Source organism: Mytilus galloprovincialis, chromosome 8 (assembly GCF_965363235.1).
Source record: "Mytilus galloprovincialis chromosome 8, xbMytGall1.hap1.1, whole genome shotgun sequence".
Lineage (NCBI taxonomy): Eukaryota > Metazoa > Mollusca > Bivalvia > Mytilida > Mytilidae > Mytilus > Mytilus galloprovincialis.
Genome location: NC_134845.1, coordinates 58,881,612 through 58,903,914, shown reverse-complemented (window position 1 = coordinate 58,903,914; position 22,303 = coordinate 58,881,612). Strand labels below are relative to the sequence as shown.

The following is a 22,303-nucleotide window of genomic DNA, read 5'->3' as shown; positions in this document are numbered from 1 at the left end:
TTTAAGACATCAATAAATTTTAAGTGCTACTATTTTTTACAGAATATGCCGGAATCGACCCCATCCGATGTTGTGTCAATACATAGATCAACGTTGTTAATTTCCGGTGCCGAAAATGTCAACGTAAAATGTCATTAAAACTTTGAATCTTTTCTTCTTTGTAGCAATTTTGTTTATCTTCATGTCAAGAAAGTAATGCAATATGTTGAATCCGTATCAACTTTACCAAAACAGGCCTTACTTGATAAACTAACAGTTGTAGGCCTACGGCAACATCATCATGAGATTGACTTGTTGACATCGTACTTAAAAGTCAGTTGATAGTTGATCAAGATTCAGTTCGTGCATATTGTTACCGGCCGCTGAGATTTAAAAATGAACAACTTATCTGTAAAATTGAGTTTTACAACATATGGGTAAAAGATAAATTCTAATTTACCATGAAAAAAGTCAAATAAATCTTGAATGGTAAAACTTGAATAAGCCCAAAAGTAAAAGTGAGCTTTCTTTAAATTACGCTCATGCAAAATAAAAGGGAAACACTTGAGTCAAGAGGGAAGATATATTTGTTTGTCAGAAGTATAAAATAAAATGAGGAATCTTATTAATTATACAACAGTGGTATTGCTTTGAAATTTTTTTCATGAAAACAACTGAGTTAATAATCTGATTTTTTTACTAAATATGGTGACATTTCACATATGCACATTTAATGTTGATGAGTCTTGCATATTTCAAAATCTTCTTTTTACTACACATTGAGTCCATAGTCAGTTTCATTTATTCAATCCCGCATAACTTCAACAAAAATGTCTGCTAATAAACACTTGAACCACCTAGGTAACCATTCTGTACATGAACATATATCTTTCTCATAACAAGCATAAAAATTGCTGATAATCAGATTCCAGATATCAAAATTTTCATCCTCCAGTAAAATTATTCTTCTGACAGGATGTGTTGTGTGTAACTGGAAATAAAAAAAATTGTTATTAAATTAAGTTTGTTGATTCAATTGAAAAGTAATGATGAATGATAATTATAATAGATTATATTTCATTTTTATTGCCATCTATGACCCTAATACATTCTGGCCAAGTCATTCTCTTATCTGAACAAAATGGTCAAGTTTATTAAAACACTTCATGCTCATGGATACGATGCACATCATGTAAGAGTTAATTCACTTATATTATTTTTTATCTTTATAAATTTATTTTAAATTACTGTACCCTTCATTTTTGAAATTAGGTTTTAAATCCAAATGAAACTTTCTTGAAATTATACAGCATAGATAATAGTATAAAATCTCAAAACTATTAAAAGTATACTATTTGGCCTTAAAGTCTGTGTATGATTCTTTGACCTATAAACTATAAATTTTAACTTCCATTCCAAATTTATTCCTTTGGCAATTTTCTTGTATGACTGTTAAATGTAAAATATTTTCAGTCTATTTCCTTATCAAAATAGTTTTAATACATAATGTCTTTCATGTTTTTGTTTCATATTTGTGGGATTGAAATCATAGCGCATTGTAAATAACCCACTGTTGTTACCCTGAACAAACACATTTGGATTACTTACCCTTAATATATTCTAGTCATATTGTTTTCTATTAACAAAATAATTTTGCTTTCAGCATTACTTGTCGTTGACATTCCATTTGATTACTGTTTTCTTGCTGTATGTATATCATACATGTGCATGTACTGCAAGTGTTTTTGTTGATATATGAAAGTCTTCTGTTTTGAATGTTTGGTTCATAGTGAACATCTTTCTCCATCCTGTAAATATAAAGCAAATGTTCAAACAATTACTAAATCAATTGATTATACTAAATTATTCAAAGCAAAGTTAATATTTGCATAGTTATTATCAACACATGATTACAAATTTTGCCAAATAAATTACCAAGAAAAAACATATTTTCTTGCTCCATTATGAAGACCCAATTGGTGACCGTCGACTGTCTGCTCTTTGGTTTGGTTGCTGTTTCTTTGACACATTACCCATTTCTATTCTCAATTTTATATATTTATTATGAATATGTATTATAAATTATTATGCCTCTAGCATTTCTAGGCCAATAAAACATATAATAATTTTATGTCCATTGCACAATGCAAGCTGAAATTTTATACATTTTGGGGGCACTCACAACCTAATTTTAATGTAAATCCATGAACCACCACTGTCATATCACCATTGATGTGATAATATGATATTAATGAAGTTGGAACACATTTTTTGAAAGTAATTACTATTGTCAATGGATTATCATTTCTAATTAGTTTGTATATATATATATTATGACTATAGCCTATAGGAATAATATAACATGATGGATAAAAAGAAATTGTACAGGCATAATTAATTTGTAATAGTTCCTGGTCATGGGTATAAATGTTAATGCATGTGTAATCTCTCAAATGGTTGGGTGATTCAGCGGTTAATTTCAATGTGTAAATTTATTTTAAAATATGACATATGAATTAAGAGGATTGCTATCTAATTTTTTTTATTTTTTTGTATATGGGAAAGAGGAGTCTGTGTCTGTGATCGCTTTCCCTTTGTATTTCATGTTTATAAAAGATTTAATTTTTATGAATATAACATTTTGGTGTATATGAAATCAGAGACACAAATATTTGTTTCCAAATAAAACATTATACCAGCTAACCAGGTATAAAATAGCAAACAGTGAAAGTGGGTGTCTTACATTCCAATGATTTAGTACATGGACTTTTGAGTTGAACCCGACACGTTCAGCAAAATTCATGTAGCCTCAGTAGCCTATACTTTTGGGGCCTTGAAATTACCCCCCCCCCTTTTTATAGAACTTACAATCGGCATGAAACGTGATCATACGTGCTTTCGAATTTGATTCATCCGTATTTGCAGTTAGAGGTTTACAATGTTCTATTATCTGAACAAGAAGTGATAGCGTGAATATTGTCCATGGAGGTCTTGAAGAACACCTTGACCAGTTTGAAAACGGATCTTGACAACTTGTGTGGGTATAATATTTCCGGAGACAAGTGCGGATACCTTAGACCTAAATCCGCCAGTAAATAGTTCATTCAATACTAGTATACGACAAGGAAATGATGATATATTGGTCAATGTTCATGTTTGATATAATTTTACACTTTATTTTTGCCGTTTAAATCATTTCTTTGCATCAGACTTATTTGATAATAATTAACTGGAATATCAGGAATAAACCTTTACCTTTTGTGTTGTTTAGCATAAAGTTTAGGCATCCAAGAATGTCATAAATGCAAATTTTCAGCGTGGAAGGCCAAATCCAACGTCAAATAATGGCCGCCATTACGTGTTGACAACGTCGTCTAGTGAACCGTATCACTGAGCACCGAAATCCTTACTCAGCCGCTTCCGGTTGTCCTACTGATGTTTTGTCCATTGTATTGATCGGATGATTTAAGCCCTTTTCAACGGTAGTGAGTTTTATATATTGTTCTTATGTTAAACGGCAGAGGGTTTGGTGGTAGCAAACATGTTTATCATGTAAATATCAAAGATGGGAGCTTGTGACTGAGTGGTTTTCGTTTTGTTGTTTCATCAGTGTATTTCATATTTGCTTTACTGTTGAATATTTTGTACATGATTAGGCTCGTTTGATTATCGTTTAAAAGGTATTAATTTTTTATGACATTTTATACCTTACTACGCGGAAGGCACGTACGGTGACCTATATTTGTAAATATCTACGTCGTGTGGTCTCTGGTTGAAATTTGTCTCTTTGATAATCAAATTTTTTATCTGTTTTATCAAAGACGTCACATAGAACAAACACATACTTTGCAGATCATTATACACGACAACTTTCCCTACAAATCGTATAAACATTGAAAGAGATACAGATTTTATCACTGAATCTCGTGTAATACGATATTTATCCACTTTCGACAGTCAGGTTGCCAATACTTTACAGTCTCAAGTGAATATATATCAGACACTGATGCTATGGTAGAATCTATATATTCACGTCAGAAATATAATGTTATAATTTGTACGAACCCGTTATCAATTTATAAACAACCTTACATTGAACTTTTCTCATTGTTTTCATAGCTCTGGAGTTAGTACTTCGGTCATATATGACTTATAACAAAACTTTCATAAATTTTTAAATTATAGATTAAGAAATTATACGGAAGCAAAGGTTTCAGCTGTAGAAAAAAATGGACCGTACATTAATTTTGCTAATATGTTATGTACCTTTTTGCATATTGTTCTTTCATTGTGTCTGTTCCTATACATTCTTGGAATCGAATATTTGGTTTAAAACATCTCTGATGAAGGTAAATCCAGACACACACTTTGGATGCTTATAAAGCTATTTTCAGTTTAAAATGTAAGTTCTAATAGTTCCAGATAAAAGTTATTCCAGAAAAGTGTGTCGGACGAATTCGAATTTATTTTTTTTCTTCCTAAACAGACATATGACAAACGGCCACTTTTCTATTTGATACACAAGTATTTTGTGGAAAACTTGTCAGAGTTCATGTAACATGTATAAGGATATTAGATGATGGGATGTCATCAGAAGTGATATTTAGTTTTTTAAAAACTTGTTTTGAAGATGTAAAAGAACTCAATGGATTCTATCGTTTTGCATTCCAGTGACAATACAGTTGCACAAAAAAAATGTGTTTTTTTTAAGCACAAGATAAAATTCCGAACAGATAAGAACTTAAAAACTTGTGTACTCGGTTTTATTTCATGTTTTTAAGTTTGATTTGTACATTACCATAAATGGATTAACTATACTATTTTAGAATTAAAAAAATACGAGATGGTGTGAAGTCGAAGCTTAGGCTAACATATTTCACGTTATTTGTTGGTATTGTAACAAATATACAAAAGTGAATTCAAAATTTTATTAAAATTGCGTGTGTTTAAAATTGAATCTTATGTTTTTAAATGCAAAATATAGTAACTGATGTCAGGTCATATTTGTTCCTTATAACAGATGTCCCTTTTAGAAATAGTATACTAGTAATAATCTTTCTCTTTACAAATATTCCTTATGACAATAACCTTCCATATATATTTTTTCATGTATTATAGACTATCGACACACCTTGAGGGTATCATCAGCTCAGTAACCAGTACTTCGGTACTGAAATTCTTTATAACACACATTTATTTTTATCTTGCACGTCAGCAAGACCATTGTGTTTTTGCTAATTTAAAATATGATGTATATAATCAAGACTTATATTATTTACCTTATCTTTCAGCATTTTCCCATTTTTCAATGATGAGAGTGATGTTACAACAATGCCATGAAACCCTCCCGTTTTTAACAAGATCAGATGATACCAAGTGCGACTATATACAACGTCTACACAAAGAGTTATGTAAAACCTGCCGGACATCAACAAACTTCTATCAATGTGAAGAACGATACTGTCTTTACAAATAGTGTGCGCGTGGTTGTTGTATATTACGAATGGTATATCGTATAATGCAAAATGTTTAACAAAACGAATTGGACTTTTTCAAGCTATGATAACAAAACCTTTGAGAAATAACTTATGCCATTCCATCAGATATTCATTCCATCAGATATTTTATTTTTTTATGAGATTTAGCATAAAATTGCAAAACATTGGTATGATATAAAAGAAAATTGTAACTCAATTACTGAATTCGAAGACAAACAGCGGGTCACACAAGTGATGATGAAACTTAATTCTTATCAGTCGTGAACACTTGTAACACAAGTGAGGATGAAACCTAATTCTTATCATTCGTGAACACTTGAGTTCAAACACTGTTAGTTTGTTATCGTGTTGCTGAATCATAATTGTGTGTGTCATTTCATGTCATATTGTGTATTTTTGTTGTTTTTTTTTTTGTTGGTCAATTCATCTCATTTCAAACTAATATCAATATCTTCATTTAATTTTGTATATGAAAAAAACCATTGTCACATTATGTGGCTTTTCTAGATTCAGGCTAACAGGGTGCCACATATGGAGCAGAATCTGCTTACCTGAGATCACCCCTAGTTTTGTGTGGGGTTCATGTTGCTTATTCTTTATTTTTTTATGTTGTGTCATGGGTTCTATTGTTTGTCTGTGTGTCTTCTTTCATTTTTAGCCAGGCGTTGTCAGTTTATTTTCGATTAGTGATAAGTTTCACACTTTGACTGTCCCGCTGTATCTTTCGTCCCATTTTTAACGATACAAACCACCTGTCTTCTTCTTCTTTGTGTTACATGTACTTCCTCCTGTAGTTTGGAGCACATCAATTACTTGATGTGTAGCTTGATTTTAATTACATGATCGCAATTAAAGATAAAATTAAGAAAGAAAATGGGGAATGTGTCAAAGCGACAACAACCCGATCATAGAGCAGACAACAACCGAAGGCCACCAATGGGTCTTCAATGTAGTGAGAAACTCCCGCACCCGGAAGCGTCCTTCAGCTGGCTCCTTATAAAATATGTATACTAGTTCAGTGATAATGGACGTCATACTAAACTCCGAATTATACACAAGAAACTAAAATTAAAAATCATACAAGACTAACAAAGGCCAAAGGCTTCTGACTTGGGACAGGCGCAGAATTTGCGGCGCGGTTAAACATCCCAGAGTATACAGGTTAAAGAGTATACAGGATACTAAAATATGAAATGTATTTTTAATAACTTATGTTGTTTGTCATGCATGTGATTCAGATTTTGGTGATAAGAAACACATGCGTGGCGAAACAGGAAGTGACGTTGGTTCAGTCATATCTTGTAAAGTTAATTGCGTAGGAAGTTTATCAATGTTCTGCACACTTTTTTTGTTTTTTGGTTTATATACACAAAATATAAGCAACACAGTGAAAAATATGAATGTTCCAGCTACACAAACAGCTGATAAAATTCCATAACATGTCTGCATTTCCATGGTTGAACAAAACCAGTTTTGGTATAAAGATGTTTCATTCACGGCTACAACGATAAAGTTTTTTTAACAATCAGTGTTCATGTAAATATGTTGATTTTGTTCGAACGGTTTAAGATTATCAAACAAATATTAAAACACCATGTTATTTTCGTGAGAATACATGAACGTGTTATCTTTAACAACAGACTAATATACTTCATTTCAACATATATCAAAACCGATTAGAATACACACGTCTATGCTTTTCATCAAATTCCAGTGACATACTTGTCCTGCCAAATTTGATTTAATCATTTAGTATTTTCAATTATATAAAGAAGTTAATAAAACAGACCTTTTATCATTGTTTCATATGTATGCTACATTGATACGTATTTTATGAGAACTATTTCATTGATATATTTTCCAGTCGATATATATATATCAAATATTGCAGTTTTCAATATTAACTAATAATTTCTAAGGTTTACAAGTACACAAAATTTTATGTCCATTTCAGTAGTTAAGTTATTTGGCTGCCGATTTCCTCGCATAGTTACAACTGTGTAAAATACTGGTACGATTTTTTTTTTTCAATCTATCTTTTTGGGGACTGTTTGTGTACTAAAGCAATCGACTGTCTATTTGCTATTGTTTTTTTTTTGGGGCTCCTTTGAGAAACTTTTAGGAATTTTTGGTCCTCTATGCTCTTCAACTTCGTAATTTATTTGGTCTTTTTAACATTTTTTTTTTATTTGAGCGTCACTGGTGAGTCTTTAGAAAACGGAACGCGCGTCTGGCGCTAATATGAATTTTCAATTCTGGTGTCTATGATGAGTTTATGGTAATGAAGCTTACAACGTTTCAATTTGAAACTACATTTAGCTGATTTTCATATACCTTTACCCTTAGAGAACTGAACGTACTAAACACTTTATAATGACCTTCATCTTCATTTATGAATCTAGACCCTGCGTTTTTTACAGTCGTTTTTCTAGAAACTATCTGGCCAGAACAATTCAATAGTAACTAATTATAACAGGTATGTCAACTTACAATAACTATTGTTACTACTGATCGATTTACTGCTTCCTGTTGTAACACTACTTTCTGTTGTAACACCACTATCTGTTGTAGCAATACTTTCTGTTGTAACGATACTTTCTGTTGTAACACTACTTTCTGTTGTAACACCACTATCTGTTGTAGCAATATTTTCTGTTGTAACACTACTTACTGTTGTAACACTACTTACTGTTGTAACGATACTTTTTGTTGTAATACTACTTCCTGTTATCTCATTTTCAGTCGTAGCACTACTTGTAGTAGATGTGTCTGATGTGCAATTGACTGAAATTATAATAAATAAAAATCTGAAAGCAAATTATTGTCAAGTTTGTTCATTGGTGGTACATGATATAAGAGTTGTCAAATGGCATCACTTACAATTCTATCTCGCATCAGAAATTTAAATTATGACCCGTCGAAAACATATTGACTGCTTACAAATACAAATCATTTGTGCTCGAGTTAAATGTTGGTCACAAGTTCGATTCCTATTCATTTACTTTTATTCGTTATTTGTTAGTGTGATTTTGGTTTTGGCCATATTTGGTTTGTGTCAGTGTTTTTGTCGGGTCATGATAGTCTGTTCTGTTCTTCGTATGTTTGGAAACAATCGCATAACATTTTTTTATCTACGTATGTATATAAAAAGTAAACACAAAAGAGAAAAACGGGCAGCAAAACAGTAAAGAAAAACGAAAATAATAAACAAACAAAAAAACAGAATTATGGGCCGAAATATCAAGAATAGTATAAAATGGTCTAAAAAAATAAAAAAACCTAAAATGAAACACTCAATACAGAACCTCGTTCAATCAAGATTCTCAACTTTTTTAAGATCATAAGGTAATCTCACCTATCGTCGATAAAGACAGTACACCACCAGTGGATGTTGCAATCGCTGATGACTGTGATTGTTCACAGCTTCCAACACTAACACTGCTAAGTACAGTTGTACCAGAATAAGCCACTGCCTTCAAAATATCAAACCCTTCTAATTATGTAAATTAAATCATGATTGACTAAGGCTGTTTATAACTTCTATGTTTATGCCCAGCCGTCACCGGAGGGAGCAGTTAGTGCTACCCTTGTCTGTCCGTTCGTACATGTACGTACGTCCCAAAATGTGTGTCCATTCTCTAGATTTAGTTTGCCTCAAAAATATGTTATGCAGCTAATACATAATTCGTATAGCAACAAAACAAAGATCAAGTTTGAAATAAGGTGCATGGCGTAATGATAACCGTTCACGACTTTTGTAAAAAAAAAAAAGAAGGAGGTGGGTATGATTGCCAAGAAGACAACTATCCACCAAGGTTCAAACGAGGTGGATGTTAGAAATTATATGCAACGGTGCGATCTTCAACAATACGAAATTGTCCCATTAATAACGTTATATGCAATTAAGGGCATCATTTGTGTATTTTGAATACTTTCTCCATTTATTGTAATTTTTTTACATAATTGTTACGAATTTGTTTTTTCGAGAATACATTAACCAATTTAACTTAGCAAACAATATTTTTGAAATACTTCGACAAAAATACGAATTACAAAATAAAATTGTTATCCTTCTATTTTCATACTCAGAAGGCATTTCTGATGAATATGTTCCAGAAAAAAAACTGTTTTACTGTTTTTAATAAGTGTTTTTAACAGTATGTAAAAATGCCTGTTAGTAATTAATTATGTGCTAATTACTTACCAAACATGAAAATCGAAAATAATTAACGTTGTCTACTGTTCCTGGATTGTATACACTTATATACGATGTACTTCCACTGAGTATAGAGGCGACACAGCCCAACATCCCTTCGCCTTGCAAAATGATGAAAGTACAACGCATGTCAATATTTACTTGAATTTAAATTTCTATAACATATTTTCTAGTACGACTTAAACAATGTTCGGGACTGAACAAAACATTTAAATTTAGAGGGTTTAGATTTTAAATATTGGTACGAATTATTTTTTCCAATGTTACGTGTACTCTCACACTGTGATCTTTATCCGCGATGATTTTGTATTATATTTGACACTCTGTGAATCGCTCTCTGGCTAAAAAAAAGTTGAACTTCACATTATGGCTCGTGAATGATAATATACGTCACGATATCATTGGGTAGAAAACCCGGTAAAAAAAAATCACAAAAATAATGAGCTGAAATTTAACTCGAAAGTTCCAGTTCCTAATCAAATGCCAAAATCAAAGGCACAAGCAGAAGCATCAAACGCATGGACAACAACTGTCATATTACAGACATAATACAGGCGTTTTCTGATGTAGAAAAGGGTGGATTAAACCTGGCTTTACAGCTAGCTAGACCTCTCACTTGGTAATTTATACCACATTATTTCTCCCCTTGGAAGATAATATTACTTACTTGAAAACAGTTGTACTGTGCTGCATAGTGTGTAATTAAATTTTGCTGTAGTTGTATCAGCACAAATATCTACATCTGAGGCAGCACTACAAAACACAGATCCTCCATGTGTGTACGTATATGAGTGTGTCCCTTGTAATATAGGAGGGAAATCTATAAAAACTGAGGATGCATACCCTGTAGGAAGAACGATAAGTCAATATTGAGTCATTGATAAGGTCTTTGCATCGGAACTAAACACATTTATTCTAAAAACAGTTGTTGGCATGACACGGGTTATGTTCTTCTCATATATGTTATGATGGTATGATACTAAACCCCTAACGGGAAGGATTGTGCCTGATGTTCATATGATGAAATCATAATCTTTCAGTCAGTTTAGTTGAAGTCTGGAGCTGGCATGTCAGTTAACTGCTAGTAGTCTGTTGTTATTTATGTATTATTGTCATTTTGTTTATTTTCTTTGGTTACATCTTCTGACATCAGACTCGGATTTCTCTTGAACTGAATTTTAATGTGCGTATTGTTATGCGTTTACTTTACTACATTGGTTAGAGGTATAGGGGGAGGGTTGAGATCTCACAAACATGTTTAACCCCGCCACATTTTTGCGCCTGTCCCAAGTCAGGAGCCTCTGGCCTTTGTTAGTCTTGTATTATTTTAATTTTAGTTTCTTGTGTACAATTTGGAAATTAGTATGGCGTTCATTATCACTGGACTAGTATATATTTGTTTAGGGGCCAGCTGAAGGACGCCTCCGGGTGCGGGAATTTCTCGCTACATTGAAGACCTGTTGGTGACCCTCTGCTGTTGTTTTTTATTTGGGCGGGTTGTTGTCTCTTTGACACATTCCCCATTTCCATTCTCAATTTTATTCTGAATATTTTTATCACTTATGAAATTGATAAAATTCAATTTAAATCGAGACAGGAAGAAGTCCAAAAAATAAATAGTTGAACAAATGCTTCTTTTATATCAATGATGGTGCTAAATGCAACGAAATATCATTGATACTGATACGGCCATTCAAAGACGAAATTAAACAACCTTTAAAAAAATTGGCCATTATGGTAAGTCTGTTTAACAGATGACGACAAATCTGTTCCAATTGTCGGTACCGCGATCCCGTCCTCTTTTCTTGGATGTGCCATATCGGGCTAGACTTTTCTACAGGTTTGTAATTTCATGAGCAACAAAATGAGTGCCACATGTCAAACAGGATCTGCTTATCCTTCCGGAGTCCGTAAGATCACCACTGTTTTGTTTTCAAGTTTTGGTGTACCTGTTGTTCTTGCTTAAGTTTTAAGCGTGGTTCCTTCTGCTTTTTAAAATTTCGATGTGTGTGTTGTTTATATTGGCAACAGCCTTGAGTATCCTTTGTTGAAAAATGTGTAAACTTTAAACTTTCATCCTCGGTGAAGATTCAAGATTTGACAATTTACATGACCGATAGTTTACCACTTTGATGACGTGTAAGGCATAAATAAGAGACGATTGCAACAGACTTTTGTTCGATGATTTATCACTTAGTTTAGCTTATCAAGAAACCTTAGTAGTAGCACGTCGGGTGTCACTTACGGACAGGATCAGCTGACCCCTTCCGGAGCACCTGAGATCACCCAAGAATGTGGTGTGTATACCGTGTTGCTAAGTTTTTATTTGTCTTTGTTTTGTTTTGTAAACTGTTGTTTTTTGTCTTTTAATCGTGTTTGTTTTATATGAGTTTGGATCCATGCCTTGTCTTTTGCCTACGTTAAAAGCGCAACTACATTACATTTTAATTCTATAAGTCAATCGTTATTAACTATTCATTAATTCTCGCTACTACTACAATAACTAGCAAGAATGACCAATAAGGTACGATTGTTTTATAATTAAGTTGATTTTAAACCTTGTCTGACAGCCATATGGAATTCCTCGTCTCCTGGTGGACTTGAAGGCGAACAGTACGTTGAGGCCGACCAAGATGTAATTGCTGAACTGAATGTTTCAAGGTAAGCGCGTTCATTCACACCATTTGACTGATAATCTAAAATGTATATGAAAATATTTTGATGAAAACAAACAAACAATACAAAAAAGACTTATAAATGAAATATAATGGGAAAGAAAATTAATACTTTGTATAATCTTAAATTTATTTTTAACGAGAAATAAAATGTTAATTTGTATAAATAGTTGTGTTTGTTACTCAAAAGTATAATTCAATATTACTGATAAGACATGTAACAAGCCGGTTACGTAATTGAATATAGAATAGAAGATTTGGTATGATTGCATGAATGAGACAATTCTTTACAAGAGACCAATGACACAGAAATTAAAAATTACATGTCACCGTGGCCTTCAAGGTCTTTCAAAAATGGCATACTATTAGTTACATAATGTGCTCGTGACCTAATACGATATATATATGGGGATCCATACATTCCTTATGGGGATTCGTATTAGCTCACTAGCACACGGGGTTGCATTTAACCAATCATATTACTAGAAATTATTAGAAGGTAAGATGAGTTTACATTTTGGAATATTATGGTTTTAGTGTAAATTGTACATCTCTCTACGGTCGAAAGATGCACTATAATATATGTGTTTATTACCTGCTAAAATGTAGTAGTAGAACGAATTATCCGTCACATTTGTCCAGTGAATACACAAATATGGTATAATATTAGACGAAAAAAAGTTCAAAGACGAATCTCCACTAAAATGGAAAATAATGTCAATTTAAAATAGTTTTTTTTTTAAAATACATAAAACATTTTTATATGTAATTGAATTTTTAATCAACGATACGATCATTGTATCTGTCGCTGAAAAGGTAAAATAAATTCCACTGATCAACACTTTTTACAGGAGTTCAAACCCTTGCAATTGTGAATAATATGAAAATAACATTGTACTTGACTTTAGGGGAGCTACCATTTGATTGTTCAGTATGAAATTTGAATAAATGAAGGATATGCTTGAGTAAAAAAGCGGGATGAACATCTTCGCAAAAACAAAAAAAGCAGGATAACAATTTATGTCAGAAAAAGTCCACACAAACTAATTTTTGAAAAAAAACATGAAAGTGTGATCATCCTAGACCAAACATCCCAATTGAAATCTAATGATAGCTCAGTTATGTATATCAAAGTTTAATATCCGTATTGTCCAAAACATACAACTGTTTTTTCTCTATCTGTAGCTGTTCCTTTTGTGCGTTTGTGAATAGGGTTGACTAATCAAGATCAAAGGCATACTTTCAGAGAATACCTATTAAATCTAAGTGTGAATTATCTTTGTGCATGTGTAAAATATATAAGTTTATGAAAGAAATTATTCTTTTTGACAAAATAAACAATTTGTCCTTAGAATCCGTAGTAGTACATAGAGTCTCAGAGCTTGCTTCGGATTAGAAAACGTTCAACAGATATAAGAAGAGGTGGTATGGGTCCCAATGAGACAACTCGTCATCATAGTCACAACTTATAAAAGTACACAATTATAATTCAAAGAACGGTCTTCAACACGGAGCATTGACTCACACCGATTAGCAAGCTATCAAGGGCCCAAACAATTACTATAGTGGAACTCAATTCAAACGGGAAAACAAACGGTTTAATCTGTATAAAAAATAAGAACCAAGAAACACTTATGAACCACATCAACAGACGACAACTACTGAACATCAGTTTATGCTCAGTTATACAGACTAAATAACACACATAATTTACAGACAGATAGAAGTTTAAAGAAATAAAATTAATAAAGTAGTTTTTAAGTTGTAAAAAGTAAAAATGTCACAGTTTCAATATTATTAAATAGACCATTTTAGAAAATATTACCCAGAATACATAAGGTTCTACTAGAAAATTAAAATCAGAAGAGTTCATATGATTGAAATTCTGAATAAAGATGGTAATACAGTCTTCCTACCGAAACACTAAGTAATTGTTAGAAGTATCTTCAGCTACGCATGTCCAAGTTGTGACTGAGGATGCACCAAGTGTAACAACCCAACCGGAAGTCACCTGCAATGTTGCCTTGGAGATCGTTAATGTACCTTCCGTACTATCATACCAAGTTCCGTCCCACGTTACAGGAAATGTGCAGCAGAAAATGTCTGAAAATTTCGAAAATTAGCTATTGTGATTTGATGTTTACTAATTCAAAAAAAAAAACAATTACGTCACGATTGAAAAAACTTTTGATATATTGTTTATAATGTTATCCAAAATTAACATGAATAATATAATTATTAAGAACAGTGTACTGTTAATATGTGATATCTTTATAATGGTAACAATTTACAATAGATATCGGAAGATGTTAACAAGTTTCTTCCTACTTAAATTGATTTCACGATCGGTCAAACGTTCGAACATCTTAAGACTTGAGTCAGTGATATATTTAAAAAAGCGTGATCAATACAACAAATTCAAATACTTGCGTAAAGTTTAACCACGTGATATAATCAATAGAAACAATTAAGCTTCATTTTTGTTTAAAGTTTAACGCTCTGTATATTTAAAGTATACTATTCAATATATCCTAGGGGGACTATCAGTAAATCTATTAAATAGATTTGTGGTACTGCAAAATTGAAATTATCTTCCGGCACGAGATCATCATGATCATGAACTGTTAAAATACAGTATCTGATTCAGAATATGTTCGATTGGTTTAAATGCACTAAAATTGTCTTAAACTTAGACATTCTAAAAAGTCACCGAATCAATATTTGTTTAACGCAAATTTATCATAACGTTATTTCACTTTAAGGATATACTTAGGTGAGGTTTTGAAATTTGTGTCAAATGTTCGGACTCCTTGGTGTTTTTCCCTACAATACAATGTAAAATATTTTGCCCCATAACACCCATTTATCTTTTCATATAAGACTCATGAAAGGTCAGTAACCAAAATTTTAGAAGATTCTTAATTTTCTTCTTTTTTTGATGGTTTTCAGACCTTATAATATCAATGCAAATATAAAGTAAAAGTCCGAGTCAGCCTTTTCTCGCCATATTTTAAATCTCAAATATCTCGAAAAGGAGGTTCATGACCTATAAATATTTTTTGCTTATTTTTATTCTTAATTGATGCTCTACCAGCTTATGGTATCAATTTTAACTTCTTAATTTATAAATTTTCACCTAACCTCACCTAAGTACGTCCTTAAGGTGGCTAAGGTGAATTTTGAAAAAGCATATGAAAATCGATCTCAAAAGTTTCATATACAGTTTAATGTTCATTACACCAATTGTCAAAGGCATGAGAATACAAGGTTTCTTGTTCTTGCATTTAAGTTCAGTTTTTTTAAGCATGTACATTTAATGTTTGTTTTAGTTGTGTTTCGAACGTAAATCTTTTCTTCGGTAATTCATAGCCCCGGAATATAAACATATACATGTAAAACAGAAAACTGTTTAGAGTCTTTAAATATCAGCTGTATTTATACGAGGCTGAGCAACAGGTGTAATGTGAGCTTCAGTGTGCTTTACTCCTGTTTTGAGCTGAGTACAAATACAGTTGTTATTTTAAGATACTAAACAGTTATTGTCTTTATGCTGCAATTAATTTTGTACATTTGTTTCCATCACAATCGTTGAATTTTTGTTTGAAGGGTATCAACATGACTTAAACGCGGACCGCAATGAGGACCCGAAATTGAACTGTGACGTAAACAGTAATTTGACACAACTGTTCACTCGGAACAGATCGTGAAACTAGTATATGTATACGTCTAGTACACGTTTATCGCGTCGTGTCATATTACTACTGTAGTATTATAGTGTGTTAGTGGTGCTACACCATAGGGTAGTGAAATGCGTCTAATGTGGCGGGTATCGACCATTAAATATACCGCTGCCGCTGGCTAGCCTACTTGTATGTGAAAGGGAGAGACGAGTGCGTAAACCTTGCCCTGTCAGTACAAAGCCTATATACTACCAAGACTCTTGCAATGCCTTCTCGTGGCAATACACGGATACTGGGGTCCAGTATTCCAGACTAAATTGCAAAGGATCTCGAAGCAGCAAAAGCCATCGAGATGCAAAGTGCAGGCCCACCGGCTAGTCGATGCGCCCTGACTCTCATCAACCTTGCTCCAGCTATGGAATTAGCCCCACTACCTTGTGGGTGACTTTGGAAATCAAAGGCTATGGAAGTTAATCCAGAATAAAATCCGGGTAGATGGAACTCGTAAGCTCATGCAGTCGTCTAAGGAATGGAAACCCCCTACAGAATAACCCGACCCTTCACGTAGAAGGTTTTGCCTAGGGTTAACGACCATAACAAGTAAAATTCATGTTACAGAAACAGCTACGAAGAATATAACTACAGCGGTGGAAGAGAGTGTCCAACGCACCAACAGCGGAGCAAGGATGAATGTTGGTAGTGAAAGCCGAAAGGAAACTACAAACAGGATAACGGAGACCCTTAACATGGCACAAACTAAAACCAGAATTGGTTTTTGGAACGTCAGAACAATGTATGCAGCAGGAAAATTGGCTCAATTAACCTCAAAAATGCAACAGTACAAATTACAAATCTTACACATTAGTGAAAGTATAGATGGTCAGGATCTGGCAGAATGACAACAACTTCAGAAGCTACTGTAATATTATCTGGGTCAGATTATAACCAACATCATGAAGGAGTGGCAATAATCATCAAAAAGGGAACAAAAAGAACACTGTTAGAATGGAAACATATTAGCATTCGAATGATTATGGCAAGATTCAAAGTAAAACAAATAAACATCACTTTATTTCAATGTTATGCTCCTGATGAAGAGAACAAAGATACATTTTACGAACAAATACAACATGAAATTGATAAAACACCATACCATGACATGAAGCTTTAGCTAAGATCATCATGGCAGACATAAATGCAAAAGTGGGTTTGGACAACACTGGCTACGAAAGAGTTATGGGAACGCATGGTTGTGATAAGATAAATGAGAATGGGGAACGACTTGTCGATTTCTGCTCAACAAATTATTTAGTAGTAGGAGGTTCCATTTTTCCACAAAAACTAACATGGTATTCCCCAAACCTCAGAGATAAAAACCAGATTGATCATCTAATGATAAACAGCACATGGAGAAGATCATTTAATTTATTAGATGTGAAAGTCAAGAGAGGGGTCGATGTAGGATCTGACCAACAACTGATAACAGCTCTCATCCAACTGTAGCTCAGGGCAACTGGAAAGAACAAAATTCCATCAAGGAAGCGTATTGATATTGATAAACTGGAGGATATCAAGGTTAAAAGAGAATTTGCTATAAAGTTACAGAACAGATACCAGGTATTGGAAAACTCTGTAAGAGATGAAAATGAAACATTAGATGAGAAGTGGAATGAAATATCAGATATATACACTAAATGTAGCGAGGAATATATAGGCTATAAGCAAAAGACAAAGAAAAAAGATTGGATCACAACGGAAACATGAAACAAGATTAACATCAGAAAGCAGGCAAAAAAGAAAGTCAATGATACCAAATCACCAAGACTGAAAGACAAATACCAACAAGATTATAGTGGCATATATAGCAATGTCAAAACCCTTGTAAGAGCTGATAAGAGAAAATATATGGATAATTTAGCAGATCAAGCAGAAGAAGCGGCTATAAAAGAGAGCAAGGCAACCTCTACAAAATTACCAAAATATTTGTGGAAATCACCTAACATCGCAGTGAAAGTTAAACAGGGAAATTTACTAACATCAGAAAAGGAACAAGAAAAAAGATGGGCAGAACACTTCAGTGAAATGTTGAACAGACCATCTCCAAAAGAACTACCTACTATTTCAGAGCCTAGCATTGAACTGGAAATAAGTATTGAACCACCTACCATATCTTAAATTGTAGCAGCAATAAGGACTCGAAAGAACGAAAAAGCTCCTAGTTCAGATAATCTGAATGCAGAACTGTCAAAACTGATCCCATCTTAGCAGCCAATACCCTCCAACCAGTTTCAATAAGATCTGGAAAGAAGTTAAAGTACCAACAGAATGGGATAAGGGTATTATCATCCGAATACCAAAAAAGGGTGCATTAAATTATTGCAATGACTGTCGTGGAATCACTCTTATATCTATTCCTAACAAGATCATGGCCAAAATTATTATATAAAAGAATATCTGAAGCAATCGACAGTTTACAAAGAAAGGAGCAAGCAGGATTTCGAAAGGAAAAAGGCTGCGTTGACCAGATTTTCATCATGAGAAATATCATTGAACATTGCACAGAATGGCAGCGACAACTCTTCATAAATTTCATCGACTCCGAAAAAGCATTTGATAGCATTCATAGGGAAACCCTTTGGAAAAATCATACAACTTAATAGCATCCTACAACACCTGATTAATCTAATTAAGGCTTTTTATGAAAACTTCAAATGTACAGTCGGAAGTCTACACTATTTATAATAGCCATTGACTGGGTGATGCGACAAACAACTGCATATATCCCAAGAAGCATAAGATGGGGAACTTTCACCATATTTGAAGATTTGGACTTTGCTTACGACATTGCCATGCTATCGCACACTCATCGACATATCAAGGAAAAGTCCAGTCGAATAGAAAAGTATGCAGGACAGATAGGTCTCAAAATAAACACCAAGAAAACTGAAGTAATGTGTTTAAACACTAACAACCCAGCACCAATTATAATAAACAGGAAACCATTTCAACACACCGATACATTCACCTGCCTAGGAAGTACTGTAAGATCGATCAGATGGTGGAGCCAACACTGACATCAAACAAAGACTGTCAAAAGCTAGAGCTGCATTTAATAACCTGCAGCCCGTATGGAAATCCGGTCAATACACCATCTGGACAACGCTAAAACTATACAACAGTTGTATACTACCTATCCTCTTGTATCATGTGTATGGTTCTGAATGTTGGCGAATGACAGAGGCAGACCAACAAAAACTCTCTACATTCCATACCAAGAGTTTGAGGAGAATCCTAAGGATATTTTGGCCACAAAAAATCACCAACCAGGACCTCCTCATTAAATGCAAACAGGAAGAGATCAGCCTACACATTAACAGGAGAAGATGGAGTTGGATTGCCCATGTTTTACGTAAGAGCCCCAAATAACTTACAAAAACAGCAATGTTCTGGACTCCAGAGGGAAAGAGAGGGAAAGAGACTCAGAGGACGACCTAAAATAACATGGCGGCGCACAGTTGAGTCTGAGATGGCAAATTTCAAACATACTTGGGGGAGCTTGAAGAAGATGGCACAAAACAGACAGATGTGGATAAACGTCGTTGCTGCCCCACAAGCCAATGGGCGTAATGTGAAGTAAGTAAGTATTTATTATAGTAGAAAGGTCTAGTGCAGGATAAATTACTAAGAATATTCATTTCGTGGAGCCGAATCTTAAGTTGATTTAGGATTTAATGTTTTAAGGAACAGTCTAAATTAATATTCAATAGATGTATTATAAAATTATTCAAGTAGTGTATCCGAATATTATGATCCTATGTGGATACAAAATATTTTTCTCAAAAGAAACAAAAATATAATTTATAAAGAAAAGAAAAATACAGCTCCTTACTTTTTATCCTTAACGAGTTTATAATACAGGATTATAATTTGATGCGTTAGACTCACGTTACGTTTACCGTTACAGTAATAACCAATTTTTTTCTGACAAAAAAACATAAACGACAACTTAAAAAAAATCCCCAAAAAGCAAAGCGTTTAATCAGACAGACTAAATAAAACGTTGTGCTAGATCTGCCTTTAGTGACAATCTTTGGTTATATGTAGTTATATTTAATATGGAAGACTGTGTAAAAGCAATTAACGTTCCTTCGACAAAATCTTTAGGAAAAAGCCTAAACCAGATTTGCAACAAACCATCATTTTCTAGGGTGTGAATATATATACCTGAACACATTATTAACGTATTTCCATAATAGAAAGTTTAAGCCACCAATGTGAGTAATGCGTCAGTCTTTGTATTGAGTGGTCCACACTAGGAGGTTTATTCCTGTGAAATTTTCGCCGCCAGTGTTTGTAATGAAACACCCTTGTATTGAATGTGTGGAAGATACAATGTACTATTAGAGATTTATACAATAGAAGTTTTAGCCGCAATGGTAGTAATGAACCACCCATTATAACGGATTGTTCTTATTAGGAGCTTTACAATTCAGGAGAAGTAACTTACCTCTTCGCATGTCAATCAAAATCCATATCAATAATGTTATCCGATACTGGTTGATTTTCATCGCAACATCGCATATACATACATATCCAAAAAATGAAAGTGTCAAATTTTGTCCTTATAATAACCATGCTCTATAGGTATACCTGCATTTAATGAGCTTTTGTCTCTTTGAATTTAAGGTCATATTGTAATCGCCTTAAAATTCACCGATCAAATGTTTTAATACTTTTATAATGAAGTCTATAATGTAATGAGGCTTAAAATTTTCTACAGCGCGTAAACTTTTCACGTAATCTTTGTTTGGTACAAAGTAAGCGTATTCGTAATAAAACCATTAGATTTAAATGTTTTTACTGACTGACTGTAACGGTGAGTCGTAGGATTTGTGCTTTATAAACGTAAATGAAAATAGAGGGGAAATGTATCAGTAATGTTATTGTTTTCATTTTTTTTTCTACTGTTTTAAGAGTAATTTCCCCTGAAAGACTTTTCACATGCGGACCGTTTCAAAACTATTCAATCGTTCCTTTATTGTGATATATTTTTGTCCATCTGATGAGTTAAGCCTTTTTCAACTGATTTTTATTGTTCGTTCTTATGTTGTACTGCTAAACCGCTATCCAAGGTTAGGAGGAGTTTGGGATCCTGCTAAAATGTTTAACCCCGCCACATTATGTATGTATGTGCCTGTCCTAAGTCAGGAGCCTGTAATTCACTGGTTGTCGTTTGTTTATGTGTTAAATATTTGTTTTTCGTTCATTCTTTATACATAAATAAGGCCGTTATTTTTCTCGTTTACATTATTTTACATTGTCATTTCGGGGCTTTTTTTATAGCTGACTATGCGGTATGGGCTTTGTTGAAGGCCGTACGGTGACCTATAGTTGATAATTTCTGTGTCATTTTGGTCTCTTGTGGAAAGTTGTCTCATTGGCAATCATGCCACATCTTCTTTTTTATAGGTGCATGTATATCCGTTTGCTTTTCACAATAGAAGGACTTATTTCTAGACTTAAATGAATGATAAGTCAGACTGAAATGTTTCATGAATAAGAAACACATTTCTGATAAGCGTACAGTTATTTATGCTCGTTTAGTCAGACAAAACAGTCCCATAACATTTATATTTCATGAAAGATCTGAAGAAAAAAATTATAAATGCATCTAAATTCACATTCACTTTCCGAAGATAATCAATTCAAGGAGGCTTTGTGGCACCGTTAAAGTCCACAATTCCTGTAAAGTCCATATCACCGCTAAAGTCCACACAACAAATTGCCGCTAAAGTCAACAACGCCGCTAAAGTCCACAAACTTCCTGCTAAAGTCCAAAAAATGACCTCCGCTAAAGTCCATAAGAAAACGCCGTTAAAGTCCACAATAACAAGTTTCGCTTAAGTCCTACAAAAAGCACTGTTAAAGTACAACCAATTTTCCTGATATACAAAAAAAAAATCGCTTTTTTTTACTCCCGACGTCAAATATCTTTTCTATTTACTTCTTGTAAGTTTTCTACAACTTATCTTGCAGTTCTTTTAACTAGTTCTCTAACTACTCACTCCTATTTGTTTGACAATATAATTGCTATTGTATTGAGACATATGGTTGAAATATCCTCCTTTATGTGACTAGCATGTGTTCAAATCCCGCTTTTAAGAATCAAAAGTTGTAAGACGTGCATTTGCAGGATGTCGTCATTTAATATATATTAAGTGGATGTAATAACGATATGCATTGTCAGCGAAAAGA

At 33.3% G+C, this 22,303-nt stretch overlaps 1 protein-coding gene across 1 annotated transcript; it reads right to left on the bottom strand.

Moving 5' to 3' along the window:
* Window positions 1–6,212: 6,212 nt before the first annotated feature.
* Window positions 6,213–20,713, bottom strand: LOC143043732 (uncharacterized). The gene is made up of 9 exons (XM_076215915.1): window positions 20,556–20,713; window positions 14,285–14,471; window positions 12,964–13,067; window positions 12,252–12,389; window positions 10,361–10,537; window positions 9,682–9,794; window positions 8,833–8,950; window positions 7,968–8,261; window positions 6,213–6,301 (listed from the first exon to the last, which is right to left on the bottom strand). The coding sequence occupies exons 1-9, from the start codon at window positions 20,614–20,616 to the stop codon at window positions 6,213–6,215; spliced, it is 1,281 nt and encodes a 426-aa protein (XP_076072030.1). The 5' UTR covers window positions 20,617–20,713.
* Between the last annotated feature and the right edge of the window lie 1,590 nt (window positions 20,714–22,303).